The sequence below is a fragment of the Panthera tigris genome, chromosome A2 (genome assembly GCF_018350195.1).
Source record: "Panthera tigris isolate Pti1 chromosome A2, P.tigris_Pti1_mat1.1, whole genome shotgun sequence".
Classification (NCBI taxonomy): Eukaryota; Metazoa; Chordata; class Mammalia; order Carnivora; family Felidae; genus Panthera; species Panthera tigris.
The window spans coordinates 96387151-96402001 of record NC_056661.1 but is presented as its reverse complement, the minus strand read 5'-3'; the positions used below and the strand labels follow the sequence as shown (position 1 = coordinate 96402001).

The window sequence follows — 14851 nt, the reverse complement described above, 5'->3', positions numbered from 1 at the left end:
ATGAATATCTTGGAACAAGAAGGACAACAAGCTACTTGGTGATTACTCTGGGTCTAGTCCCAGCTCTGTCCCTGGCTAGCACTGGAAAAGTCCTTTATTTATTTATTTTTTCTGGATTTTGGCTTTCTAATTTATACAATATAGGATGGGGAAGGGGAGAGGTGGATTAGCCAAGGTATGTTTTGTTTCTAATTGTATGTATGTATCCACATCTGATAAATCACTTTCACAAAGAAAACTGTTTAGGAGTTTCTTTTTCTATATTTGAAATACCACACATTCCAGGATCTCCCAGGCTCAAAGAAGTCAAATCAGCTGCCAAAGTTTTCCCCTGTTAGTAAGCTGTGAGCCAAGACAAAAAACTAACATCTGTCTCCAAAAGCAATTTGTATTTTCTGATTCCCCATTGCTCAGATTTAAAACGTTGGTTAAAAATAACTTAAACAAGTTAGTGAAAGTAGTTAACATGACCCAAATTAAATAAACTCAGCACCCAAATTAAATAAGTTGTTTAAGTATCTTAATGTATTTCTTTTTGGTCCAAATCATAAAAGCCGAATTATTTTAGCCTGGAAATTTTTCCTCTATGAAATCATCAACTTGCATGCAGTGATAAATATTTATAAAACTACAGTGGTTCTTTCACTTCTTCCACAGTATTATGAAACTTAAATTAGAGATGAAATACATATTATTATTTTTTTGTTTTTATTTTTATCAAATAATGCAGGGTCCTAATATATTAAGTTAATTGATTAAACTAAAATGAATTGAGAAATGCTGAAATCCATGACCACACAACATTTTGAAAACTGTCTTGTTTGGTTTTAAATGGTAAGATGCTGGGAACACGTTTTAGAAGAGCATGTAGCTCCCATCCCTAGCATGGAATGTACCTCCCAGACAGCAACCATGGTAAGCAATTTCTTGTGTATTCTCACAGAAATGTTCTACCAACAAAACCATTTGGATAAACAGATTTTAAAATCCATATCAGTTATATCCAAATGTAATGTAAGCTTTTTACTTATATTTTACATATAAGTAATAGAAGTTATGATTGTTGTGTTTTTTTTTACAAAATAGTATGTGTACAAACCATTCTGCAATGAAAATAACAAGTATAACCAGAAAGTAACTTTTATTAGCCCATTATCTTCTGACAAATGCTTTAAAGAAAACTGCTTAAGAAAATTAACCATGTGTTTATTTCCTATCTATCTATCTATCTACCTACCTACCTACCTACCTACCTACCTACCTATATATCATCTATCAAACCTTTACACCCAACATGGGGCTCGAACTCATGACCCGGAGTTCAAGAGTCACAAGCTCCACCAACTGAGCCAGCCAGATGCCCCTATTTCTACTTTTAAAGTATAAAAGAGCAAAGACCATGAAATATTTACCTTGACATGCAAAAAAAAAAAAAAAAAAAAAAAAAGAAAGAAAAAAGAAAAAAAAAAGAAAAGAAAAAAAGGAAAAAAAGGAAAGAAAAAAAAGAAAAAATTCTTTGGCTATGTTTCTGAATGTATTAAGTATGTTGTTAAAAATGCATATAAAGGAAACTATATAAGAAAATATCAAGAGTGTCATATTGGAGTTGATTTAATGCTAGGTTGAACTCAAAAAGACCAGGATTCTGGTCTTATTTTATCTTATGTTTTGTTTTGTTTTGTTTGTTTTTACAGGACATATATTCTCTCTGCCTCTGTTTTGTTAGTGTAAATAAACTAGGTTATTTCCCAAATTCTGCTCTTCTGGAATTTATAAAGTTCATGATGACTGTTTAGGCCATTAAAATGATGGTTTCTTTAAGGAACATATTTAACAAATATTTGATGCACTTGGTTCATTTTATTTTACTTCAACTTATTATAACAATCCCATGGAAAATTTCACAACTGACCCATTCAACTGTGTGCATAAGCTTCCTTTTCTAGATGGAGATAATATGAAGTAAGAGGATGACCTGTGTCTCATGCTCCAATTATCCTTTTTATTTTTCTGAGAGACAGAGAGTGAGCACACTTGAGTGCACTGGGGAGGGACAAAGGGACAGAGAATCTTAAGCAGGCTTCATACCTAGCTTGGGGCCAGTCATGGGCCTCGATCTCATGATCTGAGATCACGACCTGAGTCAAAATCTAGGGGTGCCTTGGTGGCTCAGTCCATTGAGCTTCAGACTCTTGATTTCAGTTCAGGTCATGATCTCATGGTTTGTGAGATCAAGCCCCACCTTGGGCTCTGCGCTGATAGCTCACAGCCTGCTTGGGATTCTCTCCCTCCTTCTTTACCCCTGCCCTGTTCGTGCTCTCTCTCTCAAAAATAAAAATTAAAAAAAAAAAAAAAGAGTCAGATGCTTAATCGACTGAGCCACCCAGGTGCCCCTAATGCTCCAACTATCTTAACAACTACTTATAATTCATATCAAATATGATTTATCAATTGTGCTTATACAAGACTTTAATTTCCATTTAACTGGTCATTCTTATTACTCATTTTACTGTTTTCCTCATGTTAATATTGTTTTAAGAATTTAGGAAGTTTGATATTAGCCTTGTTTTCAAATCTGGCTCAAATCAAATCAGTCCAAATTAGAATAACTGTTGTTTTTTTTTTTCTTGCTAAAGCTTAAACTCACTTATGTGTACAAAATACCCTCAAAGTGCAAGTATCTCAAATGGTATACTGCAGTATGTATACTTAACTCATTCTCACTACTGGTCCCAGGAAGTTTTGTTGAAGAGCCAAATGCTAAGGCTATGCCAGGAGTCTCTTTTGTTTCCCTGTAATCTTACCTCATTCCTTTTTACCTAGTAATCCATGGTCCTGAAATAACAACTTCTGGAAAGAAAAAAAAAAAAAAAGGTCACTCACTGTTGTAGCTGTACAGCCTGTGGAACAGTCATGATTATCACATCCTTCTTCCTAAACCATCTTTCTCTGTCACTCCTTTCTATGATTTTTATCTTATTCCAACTTCTGCAGATAATCTGTATTTTTTTTTAAGTTTTTTTTATTTATTTTCCGAGAGAAAGAGTGCAAGTGGGGGAAGGGGCAGAGAGAGAAGGAGACAGAGAATCTCAAGCAGGTCTGCACTGTCAGCACCAAGCCTGACATGGGGCTCGAACTCATGAAACCATGAGATGATGACCTGAGCCAAAACCAAGAGTCGGACACTTAACCAACCGAGCCACCCAGGTGTGCTGACAATCTGTATTTTTAAGCAATACGAATGTTACCCTACTGTCGATTTATTCCTCAATTAAGCTAATAAGAATTCTGAATTATCCAATATAAAAAGTATTACCCTTTCCTGCTTTTAATTGAACACTTAGTCAATTAAATTGTAGAGACAATTTATTAGTTGGTATGGCAGTTTCAATAATAAACAGAGCGTCTGGCTTGGGGAATTTACAATACAGAATTGAGATCAAGACAACCATACCAACTGTAATAAGAGAAAGCAAAGCGATGTTAAATGAGTTAAAAGATTTACAGAATACTCTTGGGATGGAGTGAGGGACAGAAAAGATAGTTTTTAGTGAGTCTCAGAAAGGAGTAGGATTCAAAAGGCTGAAGTGAGTTAGAGAAGAGGACATTTCAGGTGGAGAGATCAATACGACTAAAACTGCAGAAGGTGGGGAAATGGGGTGTCATGTCAGTGGTCATTTAATAGTTAAGTTTGTTGGCTACAGGAAGTCTCCAAGGTTTATTATAATAGAGGACATTTGCTCATCTCTATTCTAAGTGATTTTAAATTTTCATATAAGAATCCATCCTATGCTCTCATTTTATACATGAAAAAAACTCATGATGTTCAAAGAGTTGAAGTAGAAAGTGGACAAACCAAAGCTTTAACTTAGAATTATCTGGCTCTCAGATCTATTTCCAGTTGTTAGAGATGTTAGTTAGGACCATGCATGTAGAGATGTTGGTTAGGATCATGCGTGTTACTAAGTGCCATAGCAAGGACTCTGTATTTTTTTAATCAGGGGGAAAAAATAAATGGAACACTTAATAAACATTAATTTGCATCAAACTGCACATGGAAAAACCCTTGAGATGGACCACAATTAAAGAAGTAAAACAAGTAAAATATATAGTATGCTAGATGGTGGTGGGAGCTATGGAAGAAAATAGAGTGGAACACGAAGACAGGCAGTGCTGAAGGGGTGCTTGGAAAGGAGTTTTATAATTTTAAACAGGGGAAAAGAGCTTCTGCTGAGGAAAGGGTAGTTTATCCAATAGTTTATCCTGGAATCCCTTAATACCGAAAGCATGTCTATATGTGATAGAGTGTGTTGTTAACCACGCAGCCAGAGATCCGGAGTCTGGGCCTGAGAAACTCGCCAATTCACTTCTCTGAGCCTGGATTTCCTCTATTTCAAAATGAAAGGGTTGAGCAGGAGTCAGCAGATCTTTGCTGAGCATTTACTACCACCAGAGTGGGAAAACACCGTGCTAGGAGCCAAACTTGGGACCACATTGACATTCCCTTCCAGACCAAATAAAGATAATTCTTACCTTGTTTTTAAAATGGATGACAGGGGTGCTTGGGTGGCTCATTCAGTTGCGTGTCTGATTTTGGCTCAGGTCATGATCTCAGTGTCCGTGAGTTCAAGCCTTGCGTTGGGCTCTGTGCCGACAGCTCAGAGCCTAGAGCCTGCTTCAGATTCTATGTCTCCCTTTCTCTCTGCCCTTCCCCTGCTTGTGCTCTGTCTCTCTCTGTAACTCAAAAATAAATATTTTTTAAAAATTTTCAAAAAATGGATGACAATCAGTGTGCCTGGGTGGCTCAGTCAGTTGAGTGTCCAAATCTTGATTTCAGCTCAGGTCGTGATCCCAGGGTCCTTGGATCAAGCCTCATGTCAGGCTCTATGCTGTGCGTGGAGCCCGCTTAAGATTCTCTCTCTTTCTCTCTCTCCCTGCCGCTCTCCCTCTCCCATAAGTCATTAAAATAAAACAAAAAGAACATTAATTAACATTTCCTTGTATTCTGATCACTGACGTATCCAAAAATAGCACTGTACGTGTGAGATAGGATAAGGAAACAGTAACAATAAAAGTAGTTTCCAAGTTGGGGTAATAAACACTCATCATTTGTTACAGAAACAGAGGCAAATTATCTTAGTCATTAGCACAAAGGTAGTGAGATTTGGCTTATGTCAACTCAATAAGATGCCAGGAGGAAACTGATTAGGAAGATGATGCAGAACAAAGCTATTTTTCTACCATTTTGCTCTTACACTGCTATAGGAAAAAGGACCGTATTGGTGACAGTCTTCTTAGAGATGGGATGGAATAGCACGTATCTTAAAGATTTCTGGATATGCGTCTAGTTCCTTTCTCAGTAACACTAGTTATTAACACTTGTTGGGTCTTACTGTGTGTCAGGTGGTACACTAAATGCCATAATCACTCTAGTGTAATATTTAACCCCAAGTAAAAGGGGATAGAACCATTATTCTTTCTTTCCTACAGCAGAAGAAACTGAGATTTAAAAAATTAAGTAACTTATCCAAAGTCAGAGAGGCAGTGAAGTGCCAGGGCCAGAACTTTCTGGCTTCTTATGACGTTTCCTCAGGAACTGCGCTGTGAGATCATGATCTGAGACAGTCACTTACCCGACTGAACCACCCAGGCGCCCCATGAAACAGTAGGTATCGTTAAAAGAAAAAGGTCAATCAAAATTCACTGTACTAAACAGTTGAAGAAAAACAGATTTATACATTATCACATCCCAGTTTTTATTTAAAGTTTATAATTATAAATTTAAAGCTTTACGTACATGCTTAATAGAATTCTTATATATGACCAAAAACTAGTACTGTCATTAAATCTCAAGATATTCCAAGGATTTTTTTTTTTTTTCTTATGAAATCACACAGCCTCCTTTGAGCTCCTTGAAGGGATTTTTGTCCTCTGGGATACCCTTTACTAGTGGATCTTCGCCAGATCTTTCTTCAATATAATCCCTTACTTCTTCACAACATTTGGAGACCTTAAAGGAAAAGAGAAAGAAATGACACATTTGGTTCAATACAATTGCTGCAGAATCCAAGAATGTATTTATTATAATTTTTGTGTTCTTTTAAATGTGGTTCTGCTTTCCGCCAATGCGTATGTACTTTCTAGGAGAGAAGAAGGAATAGCTGTTCACCAGAGTGAACACTGATTGAATATTTTTCCTCTTTCCAAAAATGTGACCTGTAAAGGTGGAAGGGAATGAATAATTGTTAAATTCCAGGCTTATCACTGCTCCTGGATTCTCAGAAGTATACACATGTAATGTTATTTTAAACTCATTTACAATGATTGATGATGACAGTGCATTAGAAGGTGACCTCCAAAAGGTCAGGGACCTTTGGCTGATTTGTTCACATGTATCGAGAACACAGACTGCATTTAGTTGGTGCTCCATAAATAAGTATTTGTTGAACTGAGTTTTTTTTTTTTTTTTGTGAGATTGACCTTCCCTCATATGCACTATTATAATAATGAGTTCATGAAAAATCAGGCTTTAGTACTTTAATGGGCTCAGCCAGAGCCTGAATGATCCATGTAACATTTAACCCACTTTTTAGAGTCAATGTTCTATAACATATATAAATACAAATGTGTGTGTGTGTGTGTGTGTGTGTGTGTGTGTGTGTGTGTGTGTGTATGCATGCATATGCATGCATATATACACAGGATCAAGTTATCATTCCTTTTAACTTTCAGCTTGTTTCCTTTTCACTTAATACATCATTCATGAAATTAACATGAAACTACTTCATTTCCGGCAGCCCATTAGGTGGCCATTCCATAAGCTATCTAGGTATTGTATTTTTTTAATAAAATATTTATGCTATTTTTATATGAAAATTTCCAGCAACATTAGATATAAGACTTAAGATTACTTTTTAACTCTGTAAACTCATTATGTACATATTAGAAAACATCATTCCTAACTGAGGCAAGACCTTGGTCAGATGGCTCCTTCAATTGGAGTTTATATACAATTTTAAAATATGCAGTAATTCAGATTCACATTTGTTCTTTCTCAAAACTAAGATTTAGATTCACTTTATATATATATTTTTTAATTTTTATTTTTTTTATTTTTTAAAATTTATATCCAAGGTAGTTAGCATATAGTGCAACAATGATTTCAGGAATAGATTCCTTAGTGTCCCTTACCCATTTAGCCCATCCCCCCTCCCACAACCCTTCCAGTAACCCTCAGTTTGTTCTCCATATTTGAGTCTCTTCTGTTCTGTCCCCCTCCCTGTTTTTATATTATTTTTGTTTCCCTTCCCTTATGTTCATCTGTTTTGTCTCTTAAAGTCCTGATATGAGTGAAGTCATATGATTTTTGTCTTTCTCTGACTAATTTCACTTAGCATAATACCCTCCAGTTTCATCCACATAGTTGCAAATGGCAAGGTTTCATTCTTTTTGATTGCCGAGTAATACTCCATTTTATATATATACCACATCTTCTTTATCCATCGATGGACCTTTGGGCTCTTTCCATACTTTGGCTATTGTTGATAGTGCTGCTATAAACATGGGGGTGCATGTAGATTCACTTTTTTTTTATACTTCTCCGAACACCAGCTTTTTGGGCCCCAATCAGATGTCAGGAATAGAGGTTTAACTGCTGTCCTAATTCTGGAGTCAGAGAGGGGTTGGTTTTGACAATGTCTAACTAGGATCTGGGGCTACAAGGAGCAATAAATTACCCAAAACCCATGTGAGTATGTTGTTCAAAATGTATTTCAGTGAAGCTTATTATAAGTATAGATAGTTTAATATAGGATTATATGGCATTGTGGAAAGCATGGACTCGATTCGGGCCACTCCAGGTCTGAATTTTGGCTCTACCCACTTACCCACAATAGACCCTTAGTTAGGAGAGTTCACCCAAGGTTTAGTTACTTCATCTACGAAATAGGAACAGCAACACTAGTTCCATTAAGTTCCCAGCATACAACAGATTCTCAATCAAATGGCAGCTATTTTTAGCTATTACCACAAAGATTATCTTCAACCTTTGCCCACTGAATTGACATATAGTCATTGCAAATCTGTCCTCTAAAAGTGGGATGCAAGCAGTTGTCTTATTCTGACAATAGTGCCTTGATAGCAAAAGAGGTTGAGGCATATTATGAACTAGTCTGGGTCTCAGACTTCAATAATAATTTAAAAAGTAGTAATAATAGCAGAAAAAACTTGCTATGTCCTAGGTATTGTTTTCAGAGCTTTATATATATTATCCCATTTATTCCTCCCAATTGTCCTCTGAATTACATTTTGTTACTATTCCCATTTTACAGAAAATATCTCAGGTGAGTGTTCCACAGAGAGAAAGCTGTGGAGCCAGAATCTGAGCCAGGGATATGGTTCCAGTATCTATCCACTGGACCATACTATAAGGATGCTATACCATCCTGTATCAGAAATGTCGGTTCAGGACCTAAAATTTCTGTGTGTGTGTGTGTGTGTGCATGTAGGTTGTATGTAGGTGTGTGTGGTTTGGGCAGTGTGGTATTAAATTAGTTTGACTTCCAAGAGCGAGGAGACATTGAGTAGTAGGGAAAAGGAACCCCCAAACCTGACAGATGGTAAGATGTATGTGATGTTTACCCAAAATAAAAAAAAATAAAAATTCCCAGGTGAGCTTGCCATAAGTGAATAATAAACATGAACACAACCAAATTGCCTTCAAAACAATAATCCTGAGGACATAAGTAATCAAACAGCTTTTGGATGTTTCAAGTAAGAAAAAAGAACTTTCCTTTATGCCAAAAGTTTATGTTTCCTAAATTATAAAGATTTTAACTTTTTTGTTGTGAGTTCCAAGCTCTTCTTGATATTTATAAATTTAATTTTTTTTTACAACAAAATATGTCTTGCCTGTATGGAAAGGGCAACAGGGGAGTTTGAGACAATTATAAAGGGGAAAAAATCCCCAAAATTCCCATATGTATTGGGAGTAAGAGTTTTGAGCAAAATACAAAGATAATGCAAACTACTCCCCATTTTTTTGCTCTGGCTTGATAAAACAAATGTTTGAAAAAATATAAAATATACTCTTATTATTCATGGAGGAGTTTTTGTTCTACTTACTTTCCTAAAATGAAGAGATCTAAAATACATATCTACATCTTCCAAGCTTCAGTCACTGTTTGCTTGGAGGAAACTTTTATTCCTTTGCCATTTCTGGTCCTTTTAACAGCAGAGAACTCTTGGTATCCGTTTCCAAGATCTGTCATATGTTTTTAGGAGGAACGAGTGAGTTCTTGTGCTTGAACTCATTTTTGTTTGCAAAGAAGGAATAGAATGTACTCCTTCATTACTAGCCATGACAGTGCTGGAGGGGATGAGGTTTTGGCTAAAAGTATTTAAACATCAAACTATTGCATTAAATAAAGAGAAGCTTATCAATTTAGAAAAGTAAAAATAAAATGCCTATATGTATTGCTTCACTTTACTGCTTAACTGAAATATGGCCTCCATCTCCTTTCTTTCTGCCTCTTTTTCTTTTTCTTTCTTTCTTTCTTTCTTTCTTTCTTTCTTTCTTTCTTTCTTTCTTTCATTTTTAAAACAACTCTATAAAAATGTAAAAAACATTTTTAGCTTAGTGGTCATACTAAAACAGGCTAAAGGCTGGATTTGGCCCATGAAAAATAGTTTGCTGAATCTTTGATTTATAGTCTAATCAAGAGATAATTATGATTACTAACTTTCTTAATCTCTGATGAATTTTTACCCGAACAGTTTATTTTTAACTACATTGAGCTTCTCCAGTAAATGGTGTGGGGGAGGACAAATAATTTCCCCTCTACTCTTTTAGGTTCTTGGCTGAGACACCCCTGTAATAAAAAAAGGCAGATTAACAGGAGAAAAACGCACAGAAATTTAATAACGTGTACCTCCTGTATATATGGGAGAGACCCAGGAGAATGAATAACCTCTCCAAAATGACCTAAGATATCCCATTAAATACTACCTCCAGCTGAAGACAAAAGATGTTGGGGGATATGGGGAGCAGGCCAGTTATGGGAGGTTTCCAGGAAAAGCAGTCATCAAAAACCCACTTAAATCAAGTGGACTTAAGTCCTTGCCTTCTCTACTGATTTGAGTTTCTAGAGATTTAGAGTCTTCTCTAAATCCTAAGTCTCTCTAAATGCCTTCTCAGAAGAAGACACCCTTACAAATGGAGAGTTCTCTTATAATTGTAAACGTCTCTTACAAAAGGGCAGCTTTTACTTGGTTTCCAGAGCTTCTCTACTATCTGCTGTTTCTTAAAAATAATCAGCCTAAAATAATGCTTATGCCAAAGGAACATATTTTGGGGTGGCAAATTCTGCTCCCCTGCAATGGTTTCTGACCCAGTATTCCTACTATATCTACTGTTTAAAATAAAATTCAAAAGAGAACAGCAGTTTACCAGCATTCTTTCCAGTGTTACTTCTTTCTTGAGCTGGTCGACTTCCATCTTCAATTTGTCCTTTTCCGTCAGGTCCTCAATATTGATCACTGGCATCTTTTGCCTGCTGAAAAAATAGATAGTTCGTGCACCTGAATTGCTGGCCTTTGTTTAAAGCCAATGTTAGCCAACACTTCCCTCCACTCTTAACTTACTAAGTGAATTCTTTCTTTGTTTTAGTTTTCTGTGATAATGTATTTCTTATGAACGCTCTCTGAACAATTCCAGCACTACACGCTAGCCTTGCAATTTTAAAGCTCCTTTATAATCTTCACTAATATGATTAAACCAAGCATTGGACTCGAAACACCTGCTAGTAGGTTTGTGGGGAGAGGTCAGTTTAATCATATGTAATCTTCAACACCAAAAGCCTCTCTTTTTCCCTGTTTTTTTTTTTTTTTTGACACAATTTAAAAGTTTGGGTTTCCAACCTTCTTCTCCAACACCAAAGCCCTCCATCATATGATTTATGCCATTTAAATTAGTTTGAGGTCATTTTGAGGACTGCCCATTAATCCCCTAAATCGCTAGAGTACTTAATCTGGTATTAACAGAGAACCATACAAAAACTGTTATTATGAGTTCTTTATAAATAATAGATTGAACTATGAACCAATAGAGTAGAAATACAGCAAACAATCTTATTAATCAAAAATAAACTAGCATGTTACTCTAAAAATACTTGGAAGTGTGTAATAACTGTCAATGCATTGGATAACAATGATGAGCAAATGGAGCAGGTTAAAGGTAGCATAGTGGGTCTGATCTACTGATGCTCATCATAGAAGAAGGATCTTTTGCACTCTCAGAAATCTCTTCTCCTTGATTTTATCAGTGGGCAAAGGGGAAGATAAGCAACTGTCCAGTTGCTGGAACTGCCCAGTTCCGTATGCAACTCTCTGGAAAATATTTCATTGTAGCCAAGTGGCATCACTTATAATCTCTCCTTTTTTGGTCCTCTCTTTTTCTCCTTTGTCTCCCTGGTCCAATTTTTATAATGACATATTTTTATTAAAGTAGACACATTCAGGTCACATGCTATTTCAGCAAACATTGTACATCTACATAAAAATATTCTGCTAATAATTTATCAGAAATTAACTTATTTCCCTATGCTTACACAGTGTTATCATTTCTAAAACCTTTGAGGAAACATTATTTCCTTTCTCAGTCTTATAATAGACTGTTGTTCTCTGGGAAATTGACATTTTATTTATTTATTTTTTAAGTTTCAGTTTTTATTTATTTGAGAGAGAAACAGCATGAGTGGGGTTGGGTCAGAGAGAGGGAGAGAGAATCCTAAGCAGGCTCTGCACTGCCAGCACAGAGCCAAATGTGGGGCTCAAACTCATGAAACCACGAGATCATGGCCTGAGTCAAAACCAAGAGTCTAATGCTTAACTGAGGGAGCCACACAGGCACCCCAGAAATAGACATTTTAGTATGTTTTTAGGAATAAATGCCAGCACAAATATAGAAAAAAACACTCTATCAGTACCCAAAGTTAATGTTCCCTATACTGTTTTTTTGCTATTTTGTTCCTACTTTAAGAAACAATGACAACAAAAAGTTTGTTCCTTCCTATGTAATTATTACCTCATATTCAAGAGCCCATGCTCAAGTTTATTCTCCCCTTCCTTCTCACTACCTTTAGACTATCTATAACCATTCACAAGTGTATCTATCTCTGCTGAACATTTTCAGCTGTTGACATTGGCCTTTGCACAACTTTTCTCCATTTTGGAAAACTAATTCCATTTGGTAATGGCTCTGACACTTCAATGTGTGTAAAAATCACTTTAGGACCTGTTAAAATATGAATCCAATCTAAGAGGTTTTGATTTGGAACAGGGTTTAGAATTTAATTTTCTCTGTTCTAGAGAATCCCTACCATATTTTTGCCAATGAAATAGTCACTCATTGGCTCTTGATAGGTGTGTGGCCCTGATCATGTTACTTAACTTCTCTGTGCCCCAGTTTACTAGGAAATAGAAGCAATATTATTACTTACATTGTAGATTTCTTGAGAGGAATAAAGATTACATAGAGTATGTAGTACAGAGCTAGTGCTCAGTACATGTTAGCTGGGTACCTCCAGGTTTTCAGACTGTGTTATCCTACATGTCATTTGCTGATAGGTAGCTTTATAAGTGCTTTTAAAGGATATCATGCGGACATAATTTCACTCATTTAATATCATGCATAGCAGACACTGTTGGTACCCTGCCTAGATCTCCCTTTCCAGGGTGGGGTATTCATCTCCCCAACACCTGCAGGTGTTGACTGCCAAGGGTAAGCCTTCTGCATAAGTTTGTTCTTGGATGATGGAAAGCACTTCAGCTGGTGATGTCTGGGAGATTATGCTTTCAGCTGGCCCATGTAGCACATGGCTGGCTGAAGTGGGGTTCTAATAGCTCAGACCACTTGCCTCTGGGCAGAACAACCTTATGATTGAGAACCTTCCAGAGCTCCCCATGGGATCAGGATCAGCTAAACATCTGAAACTACAACTTTGCTTAACTTCTGCTTCATCATGCTTTCCACCCTCCTTCAGAGGTTTCTCCTGAGAGCCCACCCTTGATAAGTCACTTGAACAAGGAAAGCCTTAGGCTCTGCTTCTAAAAAATCTAAGGCACAATGGGTTGTAAGGACCTTTATAAGAGCATTCATATCTTTCATAACTTTTATGTCCTTTCTCCTGAATTGTTCAATACATAAAAGAGGATCTTGAAGTTGAAAAAGTCACTTGCAACCTATGTCATGAAAATTCACCTAGACACAGAGAAAGTGCAAAGTTCTAACATTATTAACAAATGATCTCCCAACTCTAAAACGCTGTGATTCACGATATTTAATAATATTTTAAGTAAAACACATTTCCTTTGATGGAGGTGAATCTTAGAAGATGTGAGAACACTTGCCAAATTTGATGCCACAGGACTTGCATGAGAAAACTCAAAGAGCAAATATCAAAACTCTAACCTCCCTCAAGGACACCCCAACACACAGAGAAGGGCAGTGTATATTGTCTGCATGGAGACCAAAGGCTCAGAGTTGCACTGAGAGTTTAGAATGAATTTAGATGTGGCATCATCTAATCATGCCTTATCCCATTTTACAGATGAAGCAAATGCAGTCCAGAGATTGAAGTGCCCCAAATCATACAATGGGTGGCAAACGAGCTGGGGTTATAACACAAGTGTTTGTTTTCTGGTCTGGGGTATTTTCGACTACAGCATACTTATCTTTGTTTTTGTTTTCAGCACACTGTTACCCTTCTTCAAATTAGTGTAAAAGAATAGTTTTGTTTTTTCATACTCTAGAATTACACAGAAAGAAAGCACAAAATTGAAAACAAAGGGCATTAAGCCCACTCTGCCATATCACCACCACTACCCCCCACCCCCCGCCCATACCTGGGTCACTTATATTCAAAGCTTCCAAGTTGACTCACCTGTCTATGGAAAGTCCTAAGAGGGGCTAGATCTTATAACTGCCCCTGCCCCTATTACCAAGCTCACCTATTACTCACCCCATCTTTACCAGAATATAAAAGGGAAGGACAGAAGACACAAACCAACAAGCTAAGGTAGCAATTTATGGCTAACTCAGGGGAGAAACATACCCTGGTAGAAGATATTTGCCTTTTTACTTCTTCTTCCATCCTTCACTACCATCAGAAGAAATAAGGTCCAAACCGGCAAAGAGAAGCGAAGAGGGAGGAAGTATCTCAGAGTTGTGCCCCATCAATACAGCAGTGTTCTCAGTGGGGGCAATACTGCCCCCTCCAGGGACTTTTGAAAATATGTTAGGTTGTTAATGGTTTTCATTGGTTTTGTGGATGTGGGGGAGGGATGTAGGGAGGATAAATCTGTGTAGAGTAACTTAAGTGTCTCATGCTTAATATCTTCAGTGTTTCCATTAGGATTCTTGCTGATTTATTCTAGAATTAAAGTGGGCTAGTATAAAGTTCAAAAGCTACCTGTTTTCTGTTTGTTTTTACACATTATAGATAAGCATATTTTGAAGTAAGGGAACCTGATAAAATATTTTACTTATGGGGAGCCTGGGTGGGTAAGTCAGTTAAGCATCCCACTCTTGGGTTTTGGCTCAGGTCACAATCTCACAATTCGTGAGTTTGAGCCCCACATCTGGCTCTGCACTGACAGTGCGGAGCCTGCTTGGGATTCTCTCTCTCTCTCTTTCTCTCTCTGCCCCATTCCTGCTCTCTCTCTCCCTCTCCTCTCTCTCTCTCTCTCTCTCTCACACACACACACACACTCTCTCTCTCTCTCAAAAATAAACTTAAAAAGTAAAAAAATAAAATAAAATATTTAACTTATAAGGGCTATATTAGGGGGAATT

General features: G+C 36.8%; 1 protein-coding gene across 1 annotated transcript; it reads right to left on the bottom strand.

Moving 5' to 3' along the window:
* Positions 1-5842: 5842 nt before the first annotated feature.
* Positions 5843-14149, bottom strand: GNGT1 (G protein subunit gamma transducin 1). Its single transcript, XM_015535101.2, has 3 exons — positions 14112-14149; positions 10448-10553; positions 5843-6010 (listed from the first exon to the last, which is right to left on the bottom strand). Exons 2-3 carry the CDS (start codon positions 10541-10543, stop codon positions 5882-5884), a joined length of 225 nt encoding a protein of 74 aa, XP_015390587.2. The 5' UTR covers positions 10544-10553; positions 14112-14149; the 3' UTR covers positions 5843-5881.
* Positions 14150-14851: the final 702 nt, after the last annotated feature.